At 44.2% G+C, this 26,418-nt stretch overlaps 1 protein-coding gene across 1 annotated transcript in view; it reads right to left on the bottom strand.

The window, feature by feature from the left end:
* ERGIC1 (endoplasmic reticulum-golgi intermediate compartment 1) overlaps positions 1-25,925 on the bottom strand; it is a 54,936-nt gene extending 29,011 nt beyond the window's left edge. The window contains exons 1-2 of the mRNA XM_088521423.1: positions 25,832-25,925; positions 5,746-5,807 (exon numbers count right to left, since the gene is read on the bottom strand). Coding sequence (XP_088377549.1) covers positions 5,746-5,807; positions 25,832-25,851 — 82 coding nt within the window. The 5' untranslated portion in view covers positions 25,852-25,925. The remainder of the gene's footprint in view (positions 1-5,745; positions 5,808-25,831) is intronic.
* Between the last annotated feature and the right edge of the window lie 493 nt (positions 25,926-26,418).

Consider the following 26,418-nt stretch of genomic DNA (forward strand, 5'->3'; position numbering starts at 1 on the left):
CAGCAGACCTGCAGAGGAGGAGCTGGACAGCTGTGAACCCTACTGAGCAGGGATGATTGGAGTAGACAAGGATGTGCCAACACAAGGAGACAGGGCTGCAGTATGTATCTGTATTTATATAAAAATAAATAAATAAAACTTTGAAGTTCACAATGAATCACTATGCGAAAGAGTAAACCCAGAAACAGCATGTTATTCCAGCATTGTGACAACAGACATATAATCTGGCTCACCCCTCAATCCCAGCAGAGTAATAATGACCAAGCACTCTTTGGAAATGAGTGCCTTACCATAGCTCCAAATTAAGATTGAGAAATCCATAAGAAAACCCTGTGCCTCAACTTTATTCCATGCGACCAATACAGCCTGAATCCCCATTCCTTTGGGAGACACGAGAAACAACTGGCTGGAGAGCAACTGCATCATACTTCTGTAACTGTCCAAACACCATTGGTAGGGAGTACAAGAGGCAAGGGAAGGAAAGAGGAGGTAATTAAGGCAAATACCGAGACAGACCCGTAAGTGACCCAAGGCCTTGTGCCTCATTCTTCAGATTAGTCACACTCCGGTTCTGAGCAAAGAGAAACGCATTGCTTCCCCTTCCTCATCGGGGTTGTTGCAATGGTGGATTCATTTACTGACTCTCTCAAAAATGTGAGAAATTAAAAGAGGTGCCAAAAAATTAATTAAAGAGAATTAAGAAAGAGAAAAAAAGGAAGAAAAAAGCCAAAGAACAGTAGGAAAACAGGAACTGAGAAGAGATGTTACTTTCCAAAGAGAAACCCTCTCAGATGGTCACACAGTTACTCCCAAGTCTTGGCTGTCAAGACTCAGAAGGACACTCTGGTGTAACCCAGCTATGCTGCTAGCGGCGTGCAGGAGACAGCATGGAGGGAGGAGAAAGGTGGACCTAAAGTGGCAAATTCGTAGGAGAATACACACACCTACGTAGGAGCGCAAAAGCAGCAAGCAGCCAGTCACAAGACAAGGTGACCTACTGTTTCTTACTGCTGATCATCAAGCAGCAGAGACACAGGATCATTCCTCTTTGGCAATATGCAGAGGGAAAATGTTTCACACAGACTGTTTCATCTTTGGTCACATTCCTCTGTGCCTTGTTATCATTATGTAAAGGCTTTCCACAGCATCAGCCAGATCTCTCAGCTCTTCATCACTTCTATGCAAGCGTGGTATTGATAACTGCAAATTCTCTTCTGAAGCTTTCTTTCTCTTCCAACATTTTGCTTTCTTCTCCATCATTTTTGAGTACCTTCTCCTCTCCCAGCATATCAAGTACCTGCGCCCTCAAGTTCATATTTCATTTCAGCTCTTCCAATGAAGACTTGTGACAATACTTACCAAACAGAGTACAGTAATATTATACTAATCTATATTTAGAACTATCTGCAGGTGAGCAAGAGCATCCCGATACACCTGGCAAGGACTGACTTTCAAAGTTCTTCAATATTTTTGCCAGTCTTCAAACTGCATGGTCAGCTTTCAATCTGGAAAAGAGACTACAGAAAACATGCTAGGTCTCTACAGAATCGTGATCAGCCTCGAGGAGATGAATGGAGAACAACTGCTCACTGCCTCTTCCAGTACAAGAAGGAGAGAGAAGGGAAGGTTAAAAATAAGATATTTTTGTCTACACAACAGAATTTTGTGTCTCCTTAACTATGGATGTTGTAGATGCTAAAAGCCTACATGATTTCATAAAGAATCAGAAGTTCCCTAAAGAAGAAATTCATTGAGGGTTATTAAACACAGAGGAACCACCTCTAGGTCAGGAGGTTCCAGAACTGCCAGTTGACTGACGGCTGCGAAGGCGCTGAACCTCCCTGGGTTCTTTCTTACTGACTGCTACCAGAGACAGGATACCAGCCCAAATGGACCTTTGGACTGACCAGCTTGGCTGTCCTTATATTAAAGTCTCTCTGTACATCCATTTTTTGAGGGTGAAAGGAGGCTGGCATAAGACTTACATGCAAGTGTTACAAACCAAATTGTCTCTTCTGCCAAAAGTAAGATGGAAGCTTTTTCAGATAGAGAACACGGGCTCCTCTAGTCGGAGTGAAGCTGTAGGCACACGAGATGTTCCCAGCGTACACAGTCACACACACAGTGCTTCAGCTTCTTACTTCATAGTTAAGGCCTATATTTGCTTCCATGAAAATACACAGTTCTCACAGCCCATGCTTGACAACTTTATTATATTTGGAAAAGTAGATTAAAGGCTGGAATCAGACAAAATAAAGCAATTAACATATGAAGCTTAATTCAACTGCGAGAGCATTGCAATGCTCTAGTAGGACTCCATAGTAGAGCTTTCTTAAAACTCTACTATGATCACCTTATCGATACATTGAAGCTTGCTGGTGTTTGACACCTTGAAATACACTGCTGTTGAGCAATGACAACCCCCAAGTGAGGGGGATACTGCCCACGCAGCCTTTCAACACTGGCTTCTACAACCTAACGCTCTGTATGTATCTCTTCTGCCACATAACTCCATCTATACACTTGCCTGACAGCTCCCTTCCCTCGGCCCAGGAAATGAAAAAAATGCAAAGCAAAGCGTTTAGCACAGCACACAGAATGAGAATACGAGGCCGTTTCTATATTAAGGCATAAAATTAATAGAATTTGTTGTTCAATGAAGCAAACTGCCATCAAGTGTGAGGAGTGGGTCTTGTTACAGATGCCATGTGAATCATAACTTTGATATTTCCTGATGTGTATTTAAAACTCCAGCCTCCACACAGCATAGAGTATTTCTGGATAGCATTACTATGTGTGCATTCAACATGTGCATGCAAACTATGCAGCCACGCTGACTGGTAAGCAGCAGGACGGCGGCAGCAGCTGCAGACCCTCTTTCAAGAGGCCAGGCTGCTCCCGCAGCAGATGCCAGTTGTCAGACACCCAGGACACGTGTCCCGGCTGTCTGCACACCCAAACCTGGCCAGTCTGTCACCAGATAGCCAGCTCTGCTCAAACTGTAAGGCAGCATCACAGATACCACTGAAGAGGGGCACAAGCACCTGATGGAACAGGGACAACAGCAGCACGACTGGCTGTGTGGTGTACATAGCTCAGTACTAGCTAAAACAAGATATTTCTACTGAGGAAAAAACAATGCCCAACTACTGCACACACCAGGCAAACGCTTAGCAGTGGGTATGTTGTTCTAGGCAAACCTCAGTCCATCAAATCATAGTGGACGTCTCCTGCTCCTCATTCCTTGTCATGTCCATGCTGGAAGGATTGCCAAGCAGATCTCAAATACCTTGTATGCAGCGTGCAGCACAACTTGGGAAATGACAAATCCTTACATAGCACAAGGACTCTCCAGATCTCTCCAGTTGGCTTCTGAACTTGCCAGCATGTGAGATTGCCTGCTCTTCTCCAGCTAGAAAAAGTGATGCTCATTGAGCTATCTTTCTTCTCTTTGAGCTGCTTCTTTCCAGGGAAGTTGGCCATCTTGCTCCCAGTGGTTAGAAACAGAGCTGGTACCTTCCTGTTTTCTATAATTTGAGCTATTCTTTCTTCCACATGCAAGCAGCATGGATGAATTGAACTTTTGGAAAGAAGCTTCTCTAGAATTCAAAAGACCCTGTAGAAATCCTGCACATCGCTATTCCACAGAGTTCGGAAACAGAAGCAAAACAGGACTCTCAGCCTCAGCAGAAATTATGGGAAGAGCACAAGTTAATAGCCAGCTACTACGAACTGCTTCATATCTGCTTTGTAAACCTTGGAACACTTCAAGGAAGTCCAAGTACAGCTGTAGCCACAGCCATTTCACAGATTTACAGCCCTGAAAGTTTTTGTGAGGTAGAACTTTCCCCCACAAATAAGCTCCTAATATTATTATTACAATCTGAATTCCCTGAAGCATTTGTCACAAAATCATGGAACCTTCCCTGCCTTCAAACTGGCAGGGCAATGGGCTAGTCTCATCCACAGCCCCCTGTAACACTCAAGATTACTGGCTTTCAAATGACAAGGCACAGGCTTGGGCAGACGGGCCATTATGAAAACTGTATATGGAGCCGTCAAAGCCTGTCGGCTGCCGGTGTGGTTCAAAAGCCTCTATCAGGCTGTCTACATGAGCATTCTGACCAAAAGCAGGAGAACCAGTTGGAGAAGAAAATCAAAGCTTGAGAGGCTGCAAATAACAATAGAGAGAAATAAGTCAGCTAATAATTGTAAGAGTCACAGCCTCCAAGCCTTCCCACAACAAACTTATCACTTGAGCTGTTTACTGTAGATCAGAGAGCCTAACACTGGATGGCCTTTGATGGTTCTTTTTTTTATTATTTTGTTTCTAAAACACGCTCCTTTGCAGGTGATTCATAACAAGACAAATTCTCAGAGAGAGCCCAGATACAGCGTGGGAATTCTTAGTTTCCAAAACAGAAGGGAAGGTAGGAACATTAACAAGTTCAAAGTGTTCTTTCAGAACACTAAATCTCATATGCCTCTAAATTAGTAAACTGTTTCAAGCCCTTTATTCACAGCTTCAGCAAAACTAAATGGGAGTCAATATGCAAGTAACACAGTCCGGAATGAGAAGAACATGGAGGACAAAGGCTCTCTGAAAATAAATATTTAGAGTCACACACTATGCTCAGCGAGGAGTTTCCTTAGATTACAAAAGGCTTTGCTGTGTGTCCCATTGATTTGCTGTTACTGACTCAGTTCTATTTGACGTCCGTTGTCACCAAGGGATATGACATCACTCACATCAGCAATGACATACAAGGCTACTGACCCATCTGTGAAAATGGATGAATGGGGCAAAGCTACATGATCAAAGGAAGTCACTGTTCAATGGAACAGGAAAGCTCCATTAGGCATCTAATTACAGACTTGGCAGGACCAACTGATCAATGTTTACCACCCTGCACAGTGCGTTCATTGGCCACATTCGTGTGAAATTGCATTACTCAGCCTACAGTCTCCCACCTCAGGCAGAGGAAGGAAGGAAAAGAGGCCCAAGGCAAGATATTTGTATCAACCAGAGTCTATGGATTGATATATGGGAGTGAGTGTGGATCACTGTTGGTGCTTTCTGATAAAGTAATTTTTCTTCTTGAAAAATGTGCCATAAGTAAATAAGTAAATAAATAAAACCTCTGCTCATTTCTCCCAGCTGCCAGACAAATCCCCTGAGTATGTTGTGACAGAAATCTGCGTCTCCCAATTCATATTGACCTTTGGCCACTTCCATGTTGCCATCCATCCTACTACCTCCTGACCATCATCAGACATCAGAACGTAAAGTCTCTTTGGCCAGCAAGACGTGAATGCAGCTGTCTTCAGCTTTTTTCCACCCTGAGGGGATGCCCAACAATTAGAGAGTATTAAAAACTCTGCAGTTCTCCCCTCTCTGTCCAGTGCTTGGAAGAGACTTATAGCTCCTGTTCACAGAAGACATTCACAAAAAGCTCTCTAGCTACTTTGGCAGCTAGCACAGGGGGTATTTTAGCCTTACCTCTCAAAAGCTCCCTTTCATAACAATAACAAAAAGTGATACAGATATGTTAAGATTCTGAATCCAGGCAGACTACCTCACCATTTAGTACAGCTTGAAAGATGGGGCAAAATAAGCTGTCTCAGCAATAACGGATACCCTTTCCAGTGTTTAATATCTCTTTAAAAATATCCTCTAAGTCAGAGAGGTCAGAAGAAATTTAATTTTAGATCGGGGGTATGCAAGGATAGAGAAGTGCTACTTACTAATAGCCCCTGTGTAGGTTGGCTGTGTAAGGTCTTTTGGCACCTTCCTGTAGATGTCAAACCTGAAAGAAGAAAAATAACAGCCATAAAACAGGTGGAATATTTGAATACATCTCATGTCCCCACAGCCATGAATGATACTGAAGTTTTTCCGCTCAGCTTTCCAATAGCATTTTTCAGTTCTCAGAAGGCTATGAGACAGAAAACAAAACAAACACATTTTCTTTTATACAATTATGTAATCATGTTGCTTTTTGGCTCAAATTTCCAAAGCTCTTCCCTCTACCTCACTCTGCCTTGTTTTCATGGATCTTTGCAATCTGAACTGCTAGTGATGCCAGGGGATAAGTCATGCTGGACAAGTTTATAGACCACCGTAAAAGGAAAAGGATACTCTGCAGGCAGATAGAGAGAGGGACACACAGACAACCCATAGACCTGCACTGCAGCTTCTAGTCTCTATCCTGGGCAGCCAGGGATTGCCAATACCAAAGTCAGAAACCAATATGTTGAGATTAGAAACCTACCTTTGGACATTGTATAAGCAAGAGAAATTAACAGAATGTTTGCTATTCCCTCTGCAAAATCCAGTTTAATTTTAGACTGTTGTTTTGATTCAGTCATGTCTTTTAATATCCACCTGGCTCAGCTTTGCTATTTTAAACCCTCCATGGTTAAACTTTCATTGCCCTTTTGATGTTAGATGTATTATTTCCTACCACCTTGTGTTCATCCATGGCCAGCCGCAATGCGGTCCTGACATCAGTTTTTCCACCACTCAATAAAAATTAATGCATTAAAAACACACACACCCTGAAGTGGGAAGTGACTGGTTCTCCCCCAAAATAGACTTTTTTGGGGTATGCTGCTAGTAGTGAAATTTGATGCTTTTTCCAGCGCAGGAGGGTCATGAGAGACACTGCGTTCCCAGTTCCCACTCTGAACAGTGGCAAGATGAAACACCTCCATGTTTGTTCAGCACTTCCTACTCCACCAAATGCTGGACTGAGAGTCCAAAAAACTAGATCAGCTTTCTCTCCCTTACTCTGTGTCTGATTAGGTCATGGATACAACTTGGAGGCACACGAGGTAACCAATGCAGCACTTGCCAAGCATGGGAGCAATGGGCGCTGCTGCTATGTTTTGGTCAGCAGCTGAAGAGGGATCAAGAGAAGGTTATCAGAAGGAAAGCTGGTAGAATGAGACGTCACCTGCCCTATTCAACACCTGAACATGCTATGGAATCACTTAACTGTTCCAACAAACCAGTACCTCTGCCTTGGAATGGGGAGAATACGTCTTCTGGGGTCTCCTGAGGACAAATTCAGGATCTGCAGCATTTTCAGATCCAGCGCCGATGAGCCAACAGAGCGAGCCAACACACTTGCCAACCGCACACAGTCCTCATTCCGTGATATAACTGGCAGAGCACGCTGCACAGCATCTGCACGGAGCTGGAGGTTTGTGTCACTCTAGCCGCTGCCATGCCCCAAACAGATTAGTAATATTTCTGAACGAAACAGTCCATTTATGGCCCTGCAGCTTCCCGGCCAACATCTGGAAAGCGCTGTTTACATTCTTTCCACATACACCAAGGCAGCAGCAGCAGATGATAAAGCAAGCCAGGGTGGCTGATGACTTCATGGTCTCACAGGGGAGGAAGTAGCTGATCTTCCTGCTAGCAGCCCATTAAATGCTGAAAGCTGCCATCGTCTCGCTAGAGCCCCAGCAATGGATCAAAAAGGTTAAAAAAGCTGGGAGAGAAAGAGAGACAGTGCACACATGAACATGCAGGAGCTTTTCAGCGTTAGTGAACATTTAGAAATAGGAAATAGCTCTACACTGGATCCAGTAAAAATAGCACCCAGTGGATACTATAAAAGGAAGTCTGTTCTTATAACAAGAAGTATTTACTGGTTTGAAAAATGATGACCCATCACAGGATTCAGTAAAAATACCTAACTTTTAAAATAACTCAGTGGAAAGCTGAAGTCATAGCAGGAGTCTTTCAGACTATTTTCAACACGTAAGTGACACCAAAAAAGAGTGTTCTACATTGTGAAAATAACCTAGGAAGATAAGCAACATCAAACTCTTCACCAGACCATGACACTACAGAAAGCTGACCAAGGGCTCCTAACAACATTTACCCCCTGGCTTTAAGAGCTTAAAAGGCAGCTCATCCCCTCTATCTGCTCTTCTGTTTCCTGTCTCTTCTGCTGCAATTTTACATTCCCTCTCTCCTACTACAATTATGCACACCTAGAAAGAGATTTAAGGAAGACACTGGGTCTGATTTTCCCGAGTTTTGACAAAGCTGGGGTCTACACTTCAAGGTTCATGCCTTTCTGTAGGCACAGTACAGCACGTTTGCAATGTTTATCACACAAGGTCCTTAAAGCACTTTAAAGAACAGTTAATACCCGGGCGCAGTGAGTGTACACAGCTTGCTAAGCAGAGGACATAAGGCAAACAGCATCCCAGCCTTGAACTTAGTTTGGAGTTACATACAAGAACAGTACAGAACAACCGAGGAGAACAACATGAAACTATAATATGAATTTCCATTGAATTAAAATATTATTTTGCTAAGGGCAAACACTGAGGAGTAACTTAGAATCAAGAGTAGGCAAAGGAAGCAAGAGAAGCAATGACAGCAGAGCGGGTGGTAGGGAGGGAGGAGGAAAGCTTTGTGGAGATCTTATGGATGAATGCAGACACTTGAAGGATGAGGACGAGCACATGCCTCAAGCAGCAGAGGAGGTGACCAAGAAAACTACATTTAAGCTTGGAGAAGAGTGGAAAAAATAAAAATCAAAAGAAAACAACACTAACAGTAAGGGAACAAATGAAGATTGGTTTGACATAGGAAACACAAAGCTACCGTCTGCTGACTGACACATAACACTACTAATGTCCAAGAGAACAGGGATTAAGAGAAAAAGGACTGGATCTTCACAAGCATCCTGTGGCAGCACTCATCTGTGCTGCGGGGTCTTGGAAGAGAGGTGCTCGATATTAAGGAGGTTTATGTTTTGATACTCCGCAGGATGCCGGGCACCTTCCCATCGAGGACCTGGAACGGGCCACAGCCTGAGAAGGTTTATTTAGTGAAAACAGCAGCTGGACTCCACGTTCAGAGAAGAGAAAGCCGAGAGCCTACGTGGACAGCAAGATGTCATACTTTAAAGAGAATGATGGCTGTTGCATGGTCAGGGCACAGAGGGCAAGCTCAGAGTCCAAGGAAGATGCAAACTCCACATCATTTAATGACAGCTTTGAGGGTACGTTTGTGAGACACCAAGGGGATGAGGTCCCAGCAGAGTATAAAGGATGGAATCCCCCCAAAATCCCCAATCAACTACAAATAATTCTAATCAATAATTAAATCAAACAAATTTCTCACACAAATCTGTGAGGTTGACAAGAATTATGGTAACAGGAACAGGAAACCTTAATCCCCACGAGGTTCAAGATCTGTGAAAGCCACAGCTCCTAACAGACCTAAGGGTTACAAACTGATTAACTTCTAGGCTCCACCAGGCAAACCTCTCTCCTCTGCCACTAGCTTCTTGCCTGCATCAGAGGGCTCCAAGCAGTTTCAGGGGATTGCTTGAATTCTCCTGGGAAGAGGGAACTACGTAGGTGAGGCAGCACAGATGATTTGTAACGTGCAAGGGAGGAGGCCGTGGAGCTGTATGCATGGAAAGGGGAACAGGTTTTACCTGCCCTCGGGTCAGATATTCCTGCAAGCACCTGCAGTAAAACCCCAGCGAGCCTCTGTTCCCACAGCATTGCTCCTGAGGAAGAACCTCGCTGCTCCAGGAACAGAGAGGAACCTTGGGCTCTGTGTCGTAAAGGCTGCTTTGCAGATTTCTGACACTGGCACATTTAAAGCAGTGGAAGATATTACTAACACTGGAGCAAGACTGGATGTTCAGAAAGGAAATTAATACCAGCCAGCTCATAACACGGTGAGGCACACTGTGTTACACTGAAAATATCCATTTTAGTATTCTTGTAGTCATATCCTAAATGACCATGAGATAAATTAGGTTGCAGTTTTACAGCATGTTCACTATTTCACAGTAATTGCTAAATGAACTTTCTTCACTTGCACTATTTGTAGCAATTTTCCACCTTCTTAGAGAGCCACATTACTTTGCACTTAGAAAGCAGGCACACGGGCAGTTTCCATAGGATGACTGGCATGTTATTTATAATATTTAGCTTTTGGAAACTGCTCTTCTGAGTAGAGGAAGAAAAGGCTTGTAAGGAAAAGTAGTATCTTTGAGTCAAACCGACCGACATAGTTGGAGGGTGAGAACAACAAGTTTTTCAATAGGAAAGCTCTTCCTTTAGATCACGCGTACCCTTGCCGAGGGAGGGCTGGACCTTGGAATACTAGAATACCAGGCTAAAGATAGAAACAGGCTGTCATAAATAAAACAAAGCAAGTTCTAGACACATCTAGTGTATCTACTGTCTCTTCTCTCCAGGAAGAGCCCAACTGCAACCATGGAGGGGAGAGAGAAAAAAAAAAGTTGTTTAAAAATCTGACTTTCATTGGAACCAACATTCATAACTACCATCAGGGACTGCTACAACACTCTTTTTCATGCCCAGCGTTGAAAGGACATAACCAGAAACTCACCTTCTTGACTGAAATGTTGACCAACTCGTCAGACAGCATTTCAAAGAGCAGCAGCACCAGGATGGTTCTTAAAAAGGCCCAAGCAGAGAATCCACAAACGTTACAAATCTTTAAAGTGATGTCTGAGGCAGAAGTAGAGCTGTCTGACGGACAGGGTTGCAATAGCTCTCAGAAACACAGAAATTACATGTTTCATCTCATCTTCTTGCAGTTGCACAAATGGATGACATGCTGAAATTGCAGGCTGGCATGACCCAATGGAGCCAAACATAAGGAGGGCTTATTTAAAGTGTTATTAATTAGCAGACAGACTTCCACACTGCAAGTCCGAACTATACCCAGACTAAGATGGGCTGTTGCTTTTCAATGTTCTTTCTTTCTTTCTATAGAGATACACGTTCTTCCTGTTCAGTTTTCAGGTTCTCAGAAAGCACTCAAGTGCTTTCCAGGCACAGCCAGATGCAGGGCGTTCGTCTGCCTGCGACAGCCACAAACCACCATGTGTGAGGCTGCCTGAGCAGAGGCAGTGCAAGGCCAAACCCAGCAGAATGTAGTTGATTGATATCACCAGCCCTGGCGTGATTCCTGACTTTCCTCTCACGTCTATCTGATAGTCAGTGCAACATGGGTGACAAAGGGGGCAGGTGATGTCTACCCAATCACGAGTTCGCCCCCTCAGCAGGAGCGGCCATAGGTAGCGCTTCCTGCCAATGCACGCTTCATAAACACCCAAAAAGCTTCAAGCATCAGTATTTTGCAGAAATATTTTCGGAAGTGATGTACTAAGTATGTTATTTCACTGACCAGTTACTACCTCCCCAAACAGATGAATCCTGTCCGATATCTTTGGAGCCTGAAAGTGGAGTCCACTTCATGGCTGCAGGAACCACTGCACGTTTTGTAGCTCAGGCTGAAGCCCCCAGGGCAGCCTGTCCACCTGCTCCTCAGCGATTCCTCCAGGAAACTATTCCTCTCTTAGAAAGTAGGGATCCTCTTCCCTGTCTGGTACTGGATTATGCCAACGGAACTTGCCACTGGCATGAGGTGGCCTCTGCACAAGACGACAGCATTGACAGGATCCTTGCCCTTGGGAATCCTCTAGAGTTTAGCTTTCCACTTACTACTGAGTTTCCACTTACTGTTTACACGAGTGTGAAACCATTAGAAAAAAAAATCAGAGATTCCGTAACATGTGATAGAAGACTAGTGGAATAATTTCAAGGGATGGAAACTGATGTAGCTTATCACAGCAAGTTAGATAAACAGATGAAGCATTTCAGAGACATTCCAGTGCTACCTGCTGTAGGAAATCCCCTGTAAGATGAGGAGAAAAAAAAAAAAAAAAAAAAAAAAAAAAAAAAAAAAAACCTAAGTGGTCTTTTTAGGGGGCAAGGGGCTTGCCAACAGTTAATCTAACTTGAAAAGTTTCTCGTTCAGGGAAGATCCATATACATCTAATTCTTGTAGAGAAACACACCAGGAGACTAGACTGTGCTTTGAGAGAGGCTCTGTTTCTCCCAGACGCATCTTTGCGCTCACAAGATCCAAGCAACCCATGTGCTGACAGGCACAGCACGTGGATTTAGACGCACACACATGGCGCAGGAGCAGACACCACTGCGGGCATTATTCTGTCTCAAGGGAGGGTCATAAAGTGCTACGGCATCATCTCTGTAAGATACTGTTACCTCTACACCTGCTAGGAGCAAAGAACTTGAGACAATGCAAGAAAGTCGCACTTGTAAGCAGCACTAACTATACAGTGGTTAAATTCAAGCACCTTTATAGCAAAGGGAAGCCTTGACATCTCGAGGAGCTCATGTCAGAGGAGGAGGAACACAGAGTCCTCCTTCATTAATCGCATACAGCAAGTCGAGCATGCAGAGCCCTCACTGGCACAGGAGGAGGGAGAAAGAAAGGGTCAAGGCGCTTGTGAGGGTACCCAAGCCAGGACCTTCGGAGTTCAGCTTATAAATCTCCAATACTGCTGAGCTGCTGTGTCAAACCAGCTGCTTTATGGCACCAAGGCTTCCCCCTGGGGTGAGCAGCAGCAGAACATTTCCACGGACTGCGCAAAGTCTGCTCTCCTTCCAAGGGGAAGGAGGGGGTAACTCTGGGGCTGTATATTCCAATCTAGTTAACCCAGTAGAAGTGCAACATATTTACATATGGCACTTGGGCACAGAGCAGAATTTAGGCACTGTAAAGCATTTAAAGTGGGCAGCAACGCTGACATCTGCTAATAGGTTATTTTTCCACCCCTTCCTCTCTTCAAATTATTCAGAAATGTAGCTGTAATGCTTATAAAAGGAGAGGAAAGTTTTTTGTTCTTTAAGCAGACTCTATTACTCCCAAGAAGCAGCATTAGTCTCCCTTCTGAAGCACACTGACCCTCCAGTGGGTAATTCTGTGGCACGTACAGAAGGAGGAAAGTGCCTAGAGAACATGATCATTCAATTACAGCAAATCACATTTCTGATGCCAAAAATGATTTAAAAAATAGAATCAGGGCTGACATTCCACCTTCAGCAGATCAACAAGAGTGTAAATACATCATGTCAGCTTGTCTTAGCAATAAGGGTCCATGGCTGTGATTCACATAGAAGAATGTGGGTGTTGAAATAACACTCAATTCTCCACCTCCTGTGTTAACCAGCTTTTAGAAGAGGCACCTCTTTTTCAATGGATGCCACATTTGAAGTTGAGGTCACTAATTCCTGGTGACATTACTCACTCGCAGCACCCAGTCCAGTGCACACTGAAAAAAATACCTCAACCTCCCTACACATCAGTAGCTTTGAGACCTGTTCAAATAAAGAACTGAACGAGTCCTACTAAATCCATTTGCTCCTCTTACAAACAAATCTACTTGAAGCGACTTGCACACACAGCGTATTTAATAGTAAACTTACTTTTGTTTTTTTTGACGTAAAGTTAACCAAAAAATTGAAAATTCCTCCGCAGATTTGACTAAATTAGACTAGTATTATCAAGCACAGACACACAAAAAAGTTTTTTGTTTGTTTGAAAATACTACAGATTAAGCTACAGTAATAAGAGAGAGATATAAACTTTTCTTATTTGTTTTAGTTGACTGTGGCGTGGTGCATTTCTAGGAGCAGGTATTCACTCAATACGAACAAGCCACAGCCCTTGGCAGCCAAACCTATGCCAGCATTCATGTCATCTTTGGTGAGAATCAAATTCAGGCAGCTCTGCCTGATAACAGGTTAGAAAGCATCTAGTGCCTTCTCTTCTTTGTGAGCATCTACCACTTAACTTTTAAAACAAATTCATTTTAGGCTACATCCTTCTGAATAACACCATGCTCTTTAATCACTCCATGAAGCCTCTTTAATTGCTCCATGTAGGCGCTCGTGAATAGAGACAACTAACAATTTCTATTCAGCTGTCACAGAAGAAAAATCATCTTTAACTTTGAGGAGCATTAATTTGCCTTAGAGACAGAGACATAACCTTGGGATTTGTCATTCTACACACTCTTATTCTACCCTTTATTGTTACTATCTGCCTCCTCAAACACTTCTATTTTACTGTTGTATTACAGGCATGATTCAGAGGGCAGAGATGGCTGGTTCAGCCACTTGTGCTTGATTCCCCACAGGAGCCATAGATCTGATGCACAGGGACAACCAGCTCTTTCCCACGAGACTTGTCTAGTTTTAGCTATTTTTAACCTTGCCATTTCATGACAGAAGAGTCGCATTAGCAGTTTAGGAAATCAAGGTCGGCATAAAGTAGGGAGAGGAAAATGAGCAAGTCTCCTTCTCAATCCTACTTTAGAAAACATGTCCGCATGCACATGAAGGGAGCTGGAACAGCGGCCCTGCAGACTGACTGGTCCATAGCATAGGCTGCCACACAACTTACTTTTCCCAAAGTACTGCTACCCACCACCTTGGGAAGAGGCACCCCAAGAGTCAGCAGAGGTCGTGGACTATGAGTCATTAAATACTTGCTGCTATTAAGATTAACCAAGTGGCATTAACCAAGATGCCACTTATAACAGACTCCAGCTTTTCACTTTGCATAAAATGCTTCACTATTTATAAGTAGGACATGGGAAACACAAAGAAACTTGGTCATCACAAATACAAGCTGGATGAAATCCATCTAACACTAAAAAAATGTGTCAATAGACTCCATTTTCTCTCCCCAAGAAAGTTTTAGCAGAGGTTGGTGTTCCGGAAGCAAGATGAGAATTCAGTCCCTGCATTTGTCTCAGAAGCTTTTTCCTGTCCCTGCCAAAATCTATGCAACTGAGGCAGGAAGAGAAAAAAAAGCAAGAAAGATGGCCTGTCTGCTGTCCTCCATGTGAATTCACAGAATGAAAGCCAAGCTAAGAAGAGATTGTTGTCAGAAAAATATCAGTGAGGCTGCAGGCTAATGGCATAAGGAGCAAACCCTTCTTATAGCCCCCAGGGTATTTCTAGGGCAACCTTCCCACGGAAGGCACGCTGTGCTGTGTGTAAAGGCTACTGCACTTACAGCTTGGTGACATGCTGGGTGCTTGGACAGAGACATCCGAGACCCAGGCAAGGTATGATAGTCAGAAGTACAGCATGTGTAAGAGACAACCGGCACCCACAACAGCCGGGGCCACTGTGGGATCTCTGCTCACACAACGGCTTTGAAAGCTGCACGAAGCAGCCTGGGGAGTGGGCCAGGCTACGAACGTGCTCGTGGAAACACAGCCCAAGTGCGCTCCCCTTCCACCTCCCTGGTCTCCACATCAGCACTAGGAAGTAAAACAGACTCTCAGGCTGCAAGTACTACCACTGAGAAGGAAAGAAATTGCTGCCCCAGATCTTTACATCTCAGTGCTTCTTTAATTGAGACAGGCATTAAAGAAAGAGAGAGCGAGAGAGATTCAAAGGTACTAGGGAAAAAAAAAGGAAAAATAGAGAAATATACAAAAAATCCTATAGTGGTATTAGGAGAGCAAAAGTGTGTGGATAAGAAAAAAAAAGAAAAAAAAAAAACTTGGTTAAGAGCTTTTAAAAAAAAAAAAGTTGTTTAATGGGTAGCAGCAACAGTTCCTCTGTTTCCTTGGGTCACTGCTCTGGAATAATGACTTTGGGACAATTCATCCCTGCTTTGTCAACAGGGCTGCCTTAGCAGCCTGTGAGCAGCGGCAGTGAGAGCAGCCCCGCAAACGCCAGCCAAGAGCACGAGCTGCTGCGCACCCGACCGTGGCCAGTCACCGTGGCAGCTTTTAGCCTCCTCAGAAGACATTTAATTCCAAATAAAAACAAGCAGGCTTGTGCAGACACCGTCCCTTCACCGAACACACACAGCTCCCTCCATCACTGAGCGCGTCTTCCTGGCTTTGTTCTTCTCCACGAAGCACATTAGACACTCACAGTAATATCTTTAAAAGCAAAGCTGTTACTTTCGCATAATGGACAAATCTAAGAACAGCAATTTACTTTTCAATGTGATTGTTCAGGCTGAGTGAAATGCAAAAGGTAGAATAAACAGCACAGCTGAGTCAGGTTTGCATACATTGTGCTCTCTCAATTAATAAAATGCCATCTAGTTTTAGAAATACAAACAAAATCCCAGTCATCTGTTTGAACTTTAAGAGGGAAAGCTGTTTTCATTCACCATTCTTAAAACAATATCTAGAACTAAAGTGACCAAGATCAGAGAGAAAAAAAAAAGTCATTCTCTTCACTTGTTAATTTGATTTTATTTAACAGTGTAACAGGATGCTGACTCCTAGGGTTTGCAGAGATGGTCTGAAAAGACCAACTACCAGCTGCATAAGACAGAACGTGTGAAACAATCAAACAGTAAGAGGATGGTCCTGGAGAAGGGGCAGTTTCTGGGACAAAGGTGATAAAGAAACAAGTGGAACAAGACACAGTGACCCAGAGATGGGCCGGACATTATCAGAACTCCTGGGAGAGAGGAGAGGAATGAATTCACAGCTGGATTGCTGACACCCAACAAGACTTGCCTGCAATTTTTGCAGGCAGGACTGGATAGCCTGGATGTCTGAGAGCTGCTGCAAAAAGTCACAACTGGGCTGAACAGCAGTTTAGAGCAAATCTCTCCATTAACAAAGCATCAGCTTGAGAGAACATACAATCTCCGAGTCTGAGCACTGAAGACTCCTAAACAAGAGGGAATCTATCTGAAGTGCTATATGGGGAGACTCAAGAAGTAAAGAGAAAGTGCGTTGATAAAACAGAGCAAGTGAGGCATAGCCTGGAGGAAGAAAATACTGTTCCCAGCCTCTAGACTACCCGGAATCTCCTTCAGGAGAAAAGGGAAGAGATGAAGGAAGAAAATCTCCAAAATAATATCATGATACGAAAGGGTCTGTGTCTCTTAGGAACATGGGAAAGAGCATTAAAGCTAAGCAACCAGATTTATGAAGTAAAACTTTGTTAAGAATTCCCTCTCTCTCAGATTATTTTGTTTTTAATTGGGAAAACTTCAAGAACAGTGTATCTTTTTAGGTAAAACTTCTCTCACTGGATTCAAAAAAGCAACAACTTCCAACTGCCTAGGCTTATTCAACTTATGGCCCCTGCTGCACCCGTCCTGGAGATCAACACAGAATCTTGTTCTACAAACCTGTCAAAGAGGAATTTCTCAACACCTGTAAATTCGCTCTAGAACATTTTCCACAGGCAACTGACAAATGTCTTATCCTAATACTTTTAGCATCCTTCTGAAGCATTCATTTTTCCCTTTTTAGGGAGAAATTCTAGCTCAAGATTTCATTCTGAAATCTTTTCTTTAGAGCATGCTGCTTTTCTTCCTATCGGAAGGCAAGTACCTGCTCTGACAGCACTGGAAGAACACTTACCTCTTACATAACACATCATAGATAAAAAGTAATTATTCCTCCCAACAAAGTAGGTGAAATCTTTCACCCCTGTTTTATAGAGTGAGAAACAATGAGAGGAAATTGGTGGGAGGGAAACAAAGTAGGAGCTACTGACTCCAACTGCTTTATTTTGCAATTGTCAATTCTTTTTTTAAACGAAATTTCTATGTTTCCTGTCCGACGGCAGATGAGAACATGATGTGCTGAGAGCAGCTCAGGATAGCTCCCGGGACAGAGACACACTGTGAGCCCAGGGATGCGCTGCCAAAGGGGGAGCCAACAGACCTGAATTCTGTTCCGCTCCCAGCACTGACTCACTGTGTAATTTCTGTGCCAGTCAATTACATCTTTCTTCCTCAGCTTCTTCATTTTGCAGAGTGGCACCTGATAGCGGTTGCCCACTTTTCATCACTGAAGTCTGCATTGCTCCATTGCTGACCAAAGCCCCAACGTCTTTGAAGGTCCCTACACAGAATGCCCTGGGAAAAGGGGTTCATGAAAACAAATGAGACGTGTACGGCAGCAGCCGAGCCCTGGTTCAATGACAGGGTTGTGCCTAGAGTGCACGTTCAGAAATATCTTGATCAGGAAGGGTGTCCTGAAGCGGGACCGACCTTTGAAGCATGTGGAAGGTAAAATAAGTGATCCTGCTAATGTGAGTTTACACATGGGAAGTAAACACAGAATATGCAACTATCAAAGCTTGGCCCTGAATGTGAGTTCACGATGCAAATATAGATTCAAAGTAGGACTAATAAACCGATACTTACAAATACCAACCCGTTATTAACACATTTTATAAGGTAAACACCTATGTAACAGCAGATAACATACAAACAACATTAAGCAATCAGCCAGTGTCCATTTACATACAATAGAGCATTAACACACATACTGCAGAGTCCACTTTTAACAGATGATTTCTTAAAGCTTCAAAATTTCACTGAAAACTGTTATTCCTGAACTACTTTAAACAAGATCTGATATGAAAAGGGCAGGACAAGGAAGTTAATGTAGTTTTAAACTAGCTTATCTGCATTGCAAGCAGATAGGGACTGGGGTTTTCGAATTATGCCTGACGGACATTTCACTCCAACATCTCACCATTTTTCAGCGTGTACTTCGCCAACAGCTTTTTCTTTCCTCTGGCCTGCTGACTACCTACACTTTTAGGCCCAGAAGTGAAACACAGGAATAAGCTTCCTTGCCAGCCAGCTCCTCCCTCTTAATTCCAGTTCCAAGAACATAATGAAACTAAGAGAGGAAGTTTCTGAAACAAGGAGGAGTACTGAGAACAAGCAAACAAGGTTAGCTATGAGGACTGTCATTCATTATATAATTCGGCCCTTGGGTAACTGGACATTTAGGGAAAGGGGCCGAGAGAACCTGCTGCTGCTCAGCAGTTTCTGTGGCATTATGTCATCTGGTCTTCAGGCTTGTATGGGAAAGATTTGGTATAGAAAAATAGCAAAATTATTTCTAGCACAAAAGACCATGAATGCCCACAACACTAAAAGAAAACAAGCCACAAAAAGGTCAATAGTTTCCAGGGCCAATTACACCCATTTCTTTCCAAGGAGCTAGTTCCCTTTTTCACCTTCTGCCAGGCTCCCTCACTCAGTTACACCATCCAGTACAACTCCTTTTTATCAAACAAGTTCTCAATTTTGTTCTCCTACTCTTTCAGTGTGCGAAGCTTGTTCTCTGACAGCCGGGAATACATACCTATTTCTGAAGTGTGCCAAAAGCGCTGCAAAATGGAACACAGGAAGTCATGCACTTTTTTTTTCCTTTCAAAATAAAGTGTTAGGCACAAATGTATTTCAAAGGTAATTACGAAGAAGAAAGTATTTACAAACTCGTTCACTCAATGGTGGATTCTTGCCCATTAGCATTTTATTTCCTTTTAGGCAGCGAGGCACGTGTCAGAGTGAAGGATGGGAGAGAAACGTACTTTTAATAAAGTGAACAAACTATACTGCACTTCATCCAAACAGGAGAGAAGTGTCATGAAGAAAAAATGTTCAAGTAAGGGGACTGGTATTTAAAGAGACCCAGCCCTTCACTGGTCTGAAAGTGAGAGATTTGCTTCTGAGTGGTATTCCCAATATCTGTATTTTGGAGATCGGGAGAGAATAGAGAAAGAGGAGAGGCAAACGAATTAAGCATATACAGCTGCACCCCAGAGCAATTAAATCACCCAAATGCTTGAATGCTTTACGTAAACCACAACCCAACTCAGATGCCCTCACCCTGCCTAAGCCCAGGGATTGCTGCTCCTTGCAGCTCCCCAGCACGTCCCAGGACCTCCTGCCACTGCATCCCCACTCACTTCTGGCACCCCTGTCCCTCACCCAGTCCCTCCAGTCCTGAATTTCTCCCCCTTCCCCAATTCTAGACCTGCCAACTCAGTTTCTCTACCTCCTGCCATGCTCCTCCAGCTCCATCTTGCTACACAAGGCTCCTGCCGGCTCCCAGTGCTGCTGCCCTCACTCACTGGTGCCCCTCAACACATCCCTCCTGTCCTCTCCACAGCAGCAAAGTCCTGACCTCTAGCAGAAACGGTAACAAAACTCTAACTTGGAGTAATTCCCAAGAAATCACCTACACAGAACTTAAAGCAAAACCGGGATACCTCTGCGGGAATAAAAGGGATGCCAGATAGCCTCAGGCAAGATTTTCCACATAGTTTTTCCCAGAGCTTCTAGGAACCACAAAACATTAACACTCTGTTGCTGCACTGTACTGCAGGACCCCTCGAAACACCTTCCTGAAAGGTTAATTTAGCATCAGACTAACTTGTAACTTTTATTTGGGGAAGCTGCTTTCTGAAAGGTTTGTGTTTCACTTGCACTAGGACAACACATAAATTCAATATCTGTTCTAAGCGATTTCCCAAAACAGCATGAACAAATGTAACCTCCTGCAGAGAAAAGGGGAGGGAGAAGAATAAAAAATAAACATAAAAATAAAAGCAATATAGAAAATATCTCTATCTTCATAAGGCTTATGCAAAAAGCGTAAGTCCCATCCATACTCTACTACAAGATAAAAAAATTTCTCCAGATCAAACAGGTAAAACTTTGCTCTCTCTTCCACTGTCTCTATTCCACTATCTCTTCTTATATTGTGAGTCTATTCTTTCCTCCCCAAGTCCCCTTTTTGAAGTACATACCTAAAAATTACACACACAAACTGACATATACATATGCACGTTCAAGATCTTCCTCTGCTTCTCACTCCATAAATCATGGCATGGTACTTCAACTCTCTGCAATTCAATTACTTTCACGGCAGCAAACTACGATCCCCGAAGAAAGCGCGTGTGCCACCAAGAGCAGGGCAAGGCACATAAGCTCAAGAGGGAACAGAACAAAACTTTCTTATGAAGTCAGACCTAAACTCTGCTTTACTTGCTCAGAAAAAGTTTTATACTACAAATATACTTTAAGAGAAATAAGGAATGAAGGAGAATTAGGAAGATAGACACATATACATGCTACATATAATTCTTTATTTGTGGCGTAAACAGACCCGCTCTATACAGCTCTGCATGACCATCTGACTGCTGTGAAGCAGAATAATTTTTCAGGTGCCCTCAAAGGGCTATTGTTAAAGCAGGGTTAGTCATGGTACAGCCTGGCACCAAAATCAGTGTTGGTAATTACATAAGAGAGCAGCAATACCATGTGGAACGCTGTTTACCAGGGGCATTGCACAACATGAAGTGGAACACGCTCACCAGACATGACTGCAATTTAATATGAAAATACCTCACACAGCTACCGGGCCCCCTGAAGTGGTCAGCTTTGATTTCTGTACCAAATAGAGAAAGAAGAGGCGCCTGCCAAGTATAAAGAGGCAACTATCTAACCAGCACACAACAAAGCTGCAGTCATTAATTACAGATATTTAAGTCGGGTTATGAAGTGAGGACTTCCAAGTAAATCGCATCCAGGATTTAGGACTTCTAAGCAAAACTGTTGTGTAAGCATCAAAACTTAGAGCTGTGGAAGTCAGCATGACCATACCCAACTTTGCAGAGGGCACATGCGAAGCTGCTAGCCGTGACATTGCCACACACAAACAACGAAGCCCAGCTCATCTAATCAGAGCAAACTGCACAGGCTGCCCTTGGCTGTTTGTTCTTCTCTCGTCCTCCCACAGCTTCAGCCAACACCACTTACCAGCTGCCATCAACAGCATCAATGCTCGACATAAGAGGCACCACGAGCTCATTTGCAAAGTAAGTTGAGTAAATAATTTTGCCAAATGAACTACTGTGTGTTAACGCAGCTAGTCAAACACATGCTGAGAGAACAAACAGGAGGACGGGGCCTGGCATATCGCAGTCTCATGAGAAACGCAGAGCTGCTTGAGACTTCACAAAGAGAGTCCAAATTAAAGTCCTGAGCAAATATGTACTTTTCCACTGACATTTGCTATTTCTCAGGCAGTCCCAAAGCATCATTTAGTCACCATCCCCGCTTAACGATTGGCAAACGTTCACACACAAGCTGAAGAGCTCCCAGAGGAACAAAGCAAGAATTGAGGGGTTAGAGAAGGATTTTAAGTCATGACCCTCACAAACTTGTCAAAAAGGAAAACGATTATTAAAGTGAGATTTGCTCCTTCTCCTCTTAAGCCTGAAGACTAACACAAAGCTATGTTCATTAGATCCACAAGTGAACGAGAAACTGTCGTCCAAGAAGGTGCTTAGTTTGGAAAAGACTTTTCTCTTTAAGACTCCTAATCGCCCACAACCTACCGGTTTGACCTTACTAATCTGGTAGGGAATCGAAGGAGGAAAACCAGCCGTCGCTGACGTTGCTGAAGCTCTCTGTACTGCCAGTTTCCCAACTACAGCAGTCCCGATGCCTCAACCTGCAGTTTGCCTATTAGCCAGCACAACTCCTAAGTTAAACCAAAGGCATTCAGGCACTCGCTGCCTCTAAGAGCAATAATGCCAAGAGTATGGCAGCTTTGGTTAAGACTGGACAACTCGATTTAGAAAAGACAAACAGCAACCAAAGACTTGCCTGTCTCCTCAAACATGAGTTTTTCAGATTTGAATCAAAACACCTATGTAAAAAGTATCATTTATTACAGATGTGCCAAGAACCAGTGAACACAGCATCCTACTGTCCTGTGCACGATGGAGACGAAACAAGAACTTGCAACCTAAGTCAGCATTTACCTCTAAATCTAGGAATCTAAATCAGGGAAGCCTGGCTCCTTCCCCATGCCCTCCAAAATCCATGTGTAATAGAGTGGCAATAACAACAATTCATTGAGGTTATCAAGAAGGAAGAAGGAAAAATCCTGAAAAAATGTGTAATTAAATAAGTTCTGAACTGCTCAGTTAAATATAATAATGAAGACTCATGGATATGAGTCTATGCCCAAAAGCAGCCAGGGCACAACTGAGAATTGCCCACAATAGAACAAAAACTTGATTGCAGAGTGGTCTAATTTTGTTTTTCCTCAGTCTAATCAGTCAATGATACCAAAATAGTTCACAAGTTTCAGCAGTTGCTCCAAAGCCATCTCATGCAAATAGCAGATGGCTCAAGAGCAACACAACTGGCAGCAAGGTTTCTACCATTTGCAGTGCACAGGCACTCTCCTATTTTGAGAGCCGCAGAAGTCAAAAAACAGAGTAATTACATTTCAGTGCTGTTGTTCACTACTGATGTTAAGGCTCTCAGTGTTCAAGAAACGTTTGGGCCATTCTGTTCAAGATGACCCAGGCTTACAGTTTAATCTAATTAGTATTTTAACACCCACAGAAGCTGCAAATACACAAGTGACACTGAGTCGTAAAGATCTGAGGGGGAAAATACCCTTCAGCTCCAGCTGCATACCTGAAAATCCCCCAATCAACAAGATGTAGCACCCCTTTGCTGACACAAACTGTAACAAACCAAGGGGAGAGACAAGAGGCAGAAATTTATAGCTCCCTTGTGGCCAAATATGTTTTAAAATAAGAAAGTATCAGGACATTTGTAAATACAAACTGATTTAGTAGCTCTGCAGAAGGGCAGGTGCCTCACATCATGCCTTGAGCAGACCCGTACCCAACATTCCCACTGGGAAACTAAAAACTTAATTGCTTACCAACATCACAACAGGATTGTAGAGATTAGTGTGTATGAAATGCTTGCAAAAATGAAAAGCACTGAAAGTACTAAGTGTTATTAAAACTAAAGATACTTAGGACAGAACAATTGTTTATTCACTTTAGATTACATGAAGGCATTCTTTTTTTAAAATTTAAATGCATTTTTTTTGAAAAAGGAACCATTGATAAGCCAAGAAAACACAAGTTCAACAGAAAAAAAGTAGTACAGTACAAATGGACAACTTTCAGTTAGACAGCTCCTAAGAAACTGGTGAGAGGCATGTTCAAACATTTTGGCTCCTTCAGTCTCATCAAATTTGAACCCACAAGTCTAGGAGATAGGAAAGAGATTTGGTCAAGTGGTCAAAAATGCTTTGCGTTTTAGTTGAAGAAGAATAGTGATTTTTTTTTTTGTCTACAGGATACCCTCCTTACTTGTCACTTGTGCCTCTGTTTTCTCCAGATGGGACTGTGGCCACCTATTCTTCCTAGAGCTATTTTGTGCAGGAAGAGTGCACAAGAGTCCGAAACTTCTGCCTGGTCTGCTCAACCACGCTACCTTCATCTCCAGGACAAGTGCTAGCTGTCAAGAACGTGCCACTCTTAACAATATCAAAAATAAAAGCTCAGATGAGGGGAGAATACTGGGGGGGGGGGGGGAAGAATTTGCCTTCTGGAATGCCTGAGGGTAGCAGCTGAAGGCAACAGGGATTTCTGTAGAATTAGCAACGGGGACTTGTGACCTCCAGAATTCCAAAAGACCCCAATACTTTTCCATCTGGTAGCTCTAAGTTTTGGGATACTGAAGATATATAAGGTCAATTTAAGAAGTGTCTAACCATTCAACTCTTTAAAGGGTGTGTTAGGCCTATGTATCGTTTCAGTGTGTGCTAAAGCCAGGGAGCAAAACTATCTGACAAGAAGAACAACAGGCTCAAATCTCTGAAAGAAAATTGTTGCATTTCATATGATGAAAACCACTACATCCTGATTCAATAACATATCGAAGATGGTAACTTTATTTTTTCAACACTGTTGTGCTGTAGATTGTACAACTGTCAGGAAGCAACTATCATTTTATTAGACATGCATCATTCTTTAGAAAACACAGGAAAATTTCCCAATCTCACTAGATTTCATTCCAATGACTGCAAAATAAGCAAAGATCACAACAGCTTAAATGCAATGTCTAACCCTTGCAAAAATTTTGGTCCTAAACTCTATCCATACTGTTAAAACAGGAAAACTACAGTACGACAGTAACTATAAAAATATGAAATTCTTGGCTGTACTAACTTCACACCTCTGAAATTTTATCTTTGCCGAAAAGTTGAACTGAATTAAGTTCACATTATTACAGTGCTCTGAAATATCTCTTGTAACCTTCCAATTTGATGACAAAGAGCTTATTTGCAACTATGAATCTTTAAAATGCAGATCTGAACTGATATCTCTATGCTTTTGTAAGTCATGAGCGCAAACTGTAACTCAGCTTTTACTTAATGCCCCTGTTCCACTCACAAGTGAGGCATTGGTTAGTTATCTTAAGATAACCACCTTGTGAGCCTGTGTTTCCACATTTAGAGATTGAGATTTGAAACTTGACAAAACCCAACATTTTCAAAGCCACTGAAACACATTTTGTTTGCTGTTACAACGTGGCAGCTACCGCCAGGCTCCCTTATCGTTTGCATATTCTGTGAGTGTGAAAATAGATGGCAGCAGGATTTACAGCTGGCAAAATGTCTCCAAAGCTGAGATTTTTTTTTTTTTTTTTGTTCCTAGCCATTTTTTCACAAAGGCAGAAGCAGGGCCCTGGACCCCACATGATCCAGCAGATGTTGCTCCCAGCCTCAGCAAGTCCTTCCATTCAGGAGCAACTGCCCCCCTGTTCAGCAGTGCCCCGTGGATCCTGTACAAGATCCTGTCAGCCTGTGTGGATGAGAGGCCGGGTTTAGAATTACAGTAAAACCAGACAACACAACTTTTACTTGGGAGAAACAAACAGGGGTGATGTTACTGCTCCCCCGGCCGCCTCAAAGGAGGGTGCGAAATGGCTCGTGAGGGCCCACCCGAGAGCCACCAGCCAACAGCTGCGGCTCCTGCCGCCCCAAAACGCACCGTGTGTTTTTTCGTTTTACTGTAATTCTAGCGCGCCGGTGAAAGGCGCAGGAGGAGGCCTGGCCGCAGGCACCTCGCCATGCGGGGAGTCAGAGAGCCCCGCGGCAGGGCTGGCCTCCCAGTCACAGAACGAACCGCGGCTGCCGCCTCGGCTCCGTGCGGCGCCGCGGCCCGGGGTGCGGGAGCGCCCGCACCGCCCCGCGCGGGCCCGGCCCCGGCCGCGCGCCCCGGCACGGAGCGCGGCGCCGCCCCCACGCGCCGCCGGGCCGGGGCAGCGGGAGCCGCGGGCCGGGCCGAGCCGGGCCGGGCCGGGCCGGGCCGCACTCACCTCCTGAAGTCAAAGGGCATGTTGGTGGCGGCGGCCGCAGGCTGCGGGCCCGGCGCGGCTGCCCGCCTCGCTGCCGCCGGCTGCGGGCCCAGGAAGTGACGGCCCCGGCGCCGCCGCCGCCGCGCAGCTCCAGCCCATTGGGCGGCCGCCGCTTCCGCCGCCGGGTTAAGAGCAGCGGCGGGAGCCGCGGCGCTGCGGCCCGGGGGTCATTGCGGGGCGCCTTGCAGAGCCCCAGAGCCGCGAGGGTCCCCTCAGACCCCCACAGCCACCAGCACCCCCCTCAGCACCCCGTAGGTTCAAAGATGCCCTCAGTGTCCCACAGCTATGGGAACCCCGCCAGTACCTCGTGTCCCTAAGGGTTCCCTCAGTGCCCCACAGCTTGGAGGACCTTCCCGCACCCCGTGGATCCCGCTATGAGCTATGAGGAGCTTCCTCAGCGCCCCACAGCCCTAAGTGTCCCCTGAGCAGCCCCAGCCTGCCACAGGCCCCCACAGGGCTGGATCGAGGGGGGCTCAGGCCTCCTGGGACCCCCACGTTAATCCTGCCCAGCCAAGCTGTGCCTTGCGCGGGTCCTAATCCACGGCCTA

This window comes from Tinamus guttatus, unplaced genomic scaffold (genome assembly GCF_059628265.1).
Source record: "Tinamus guttatus ecotype Peru unplaced genomic scaffold, ASM5962826v1 Tinamus_guttatus_pri_ptg000007l, whole genome shotgun sequence".
Classification (NCBI taxonomy): domain Eukaryota; kingdom Metazoa; phylum Chordata; class Aves; order Tinamiformes; family Tinamidae; genus Tinamus; species Tinamus guttatus.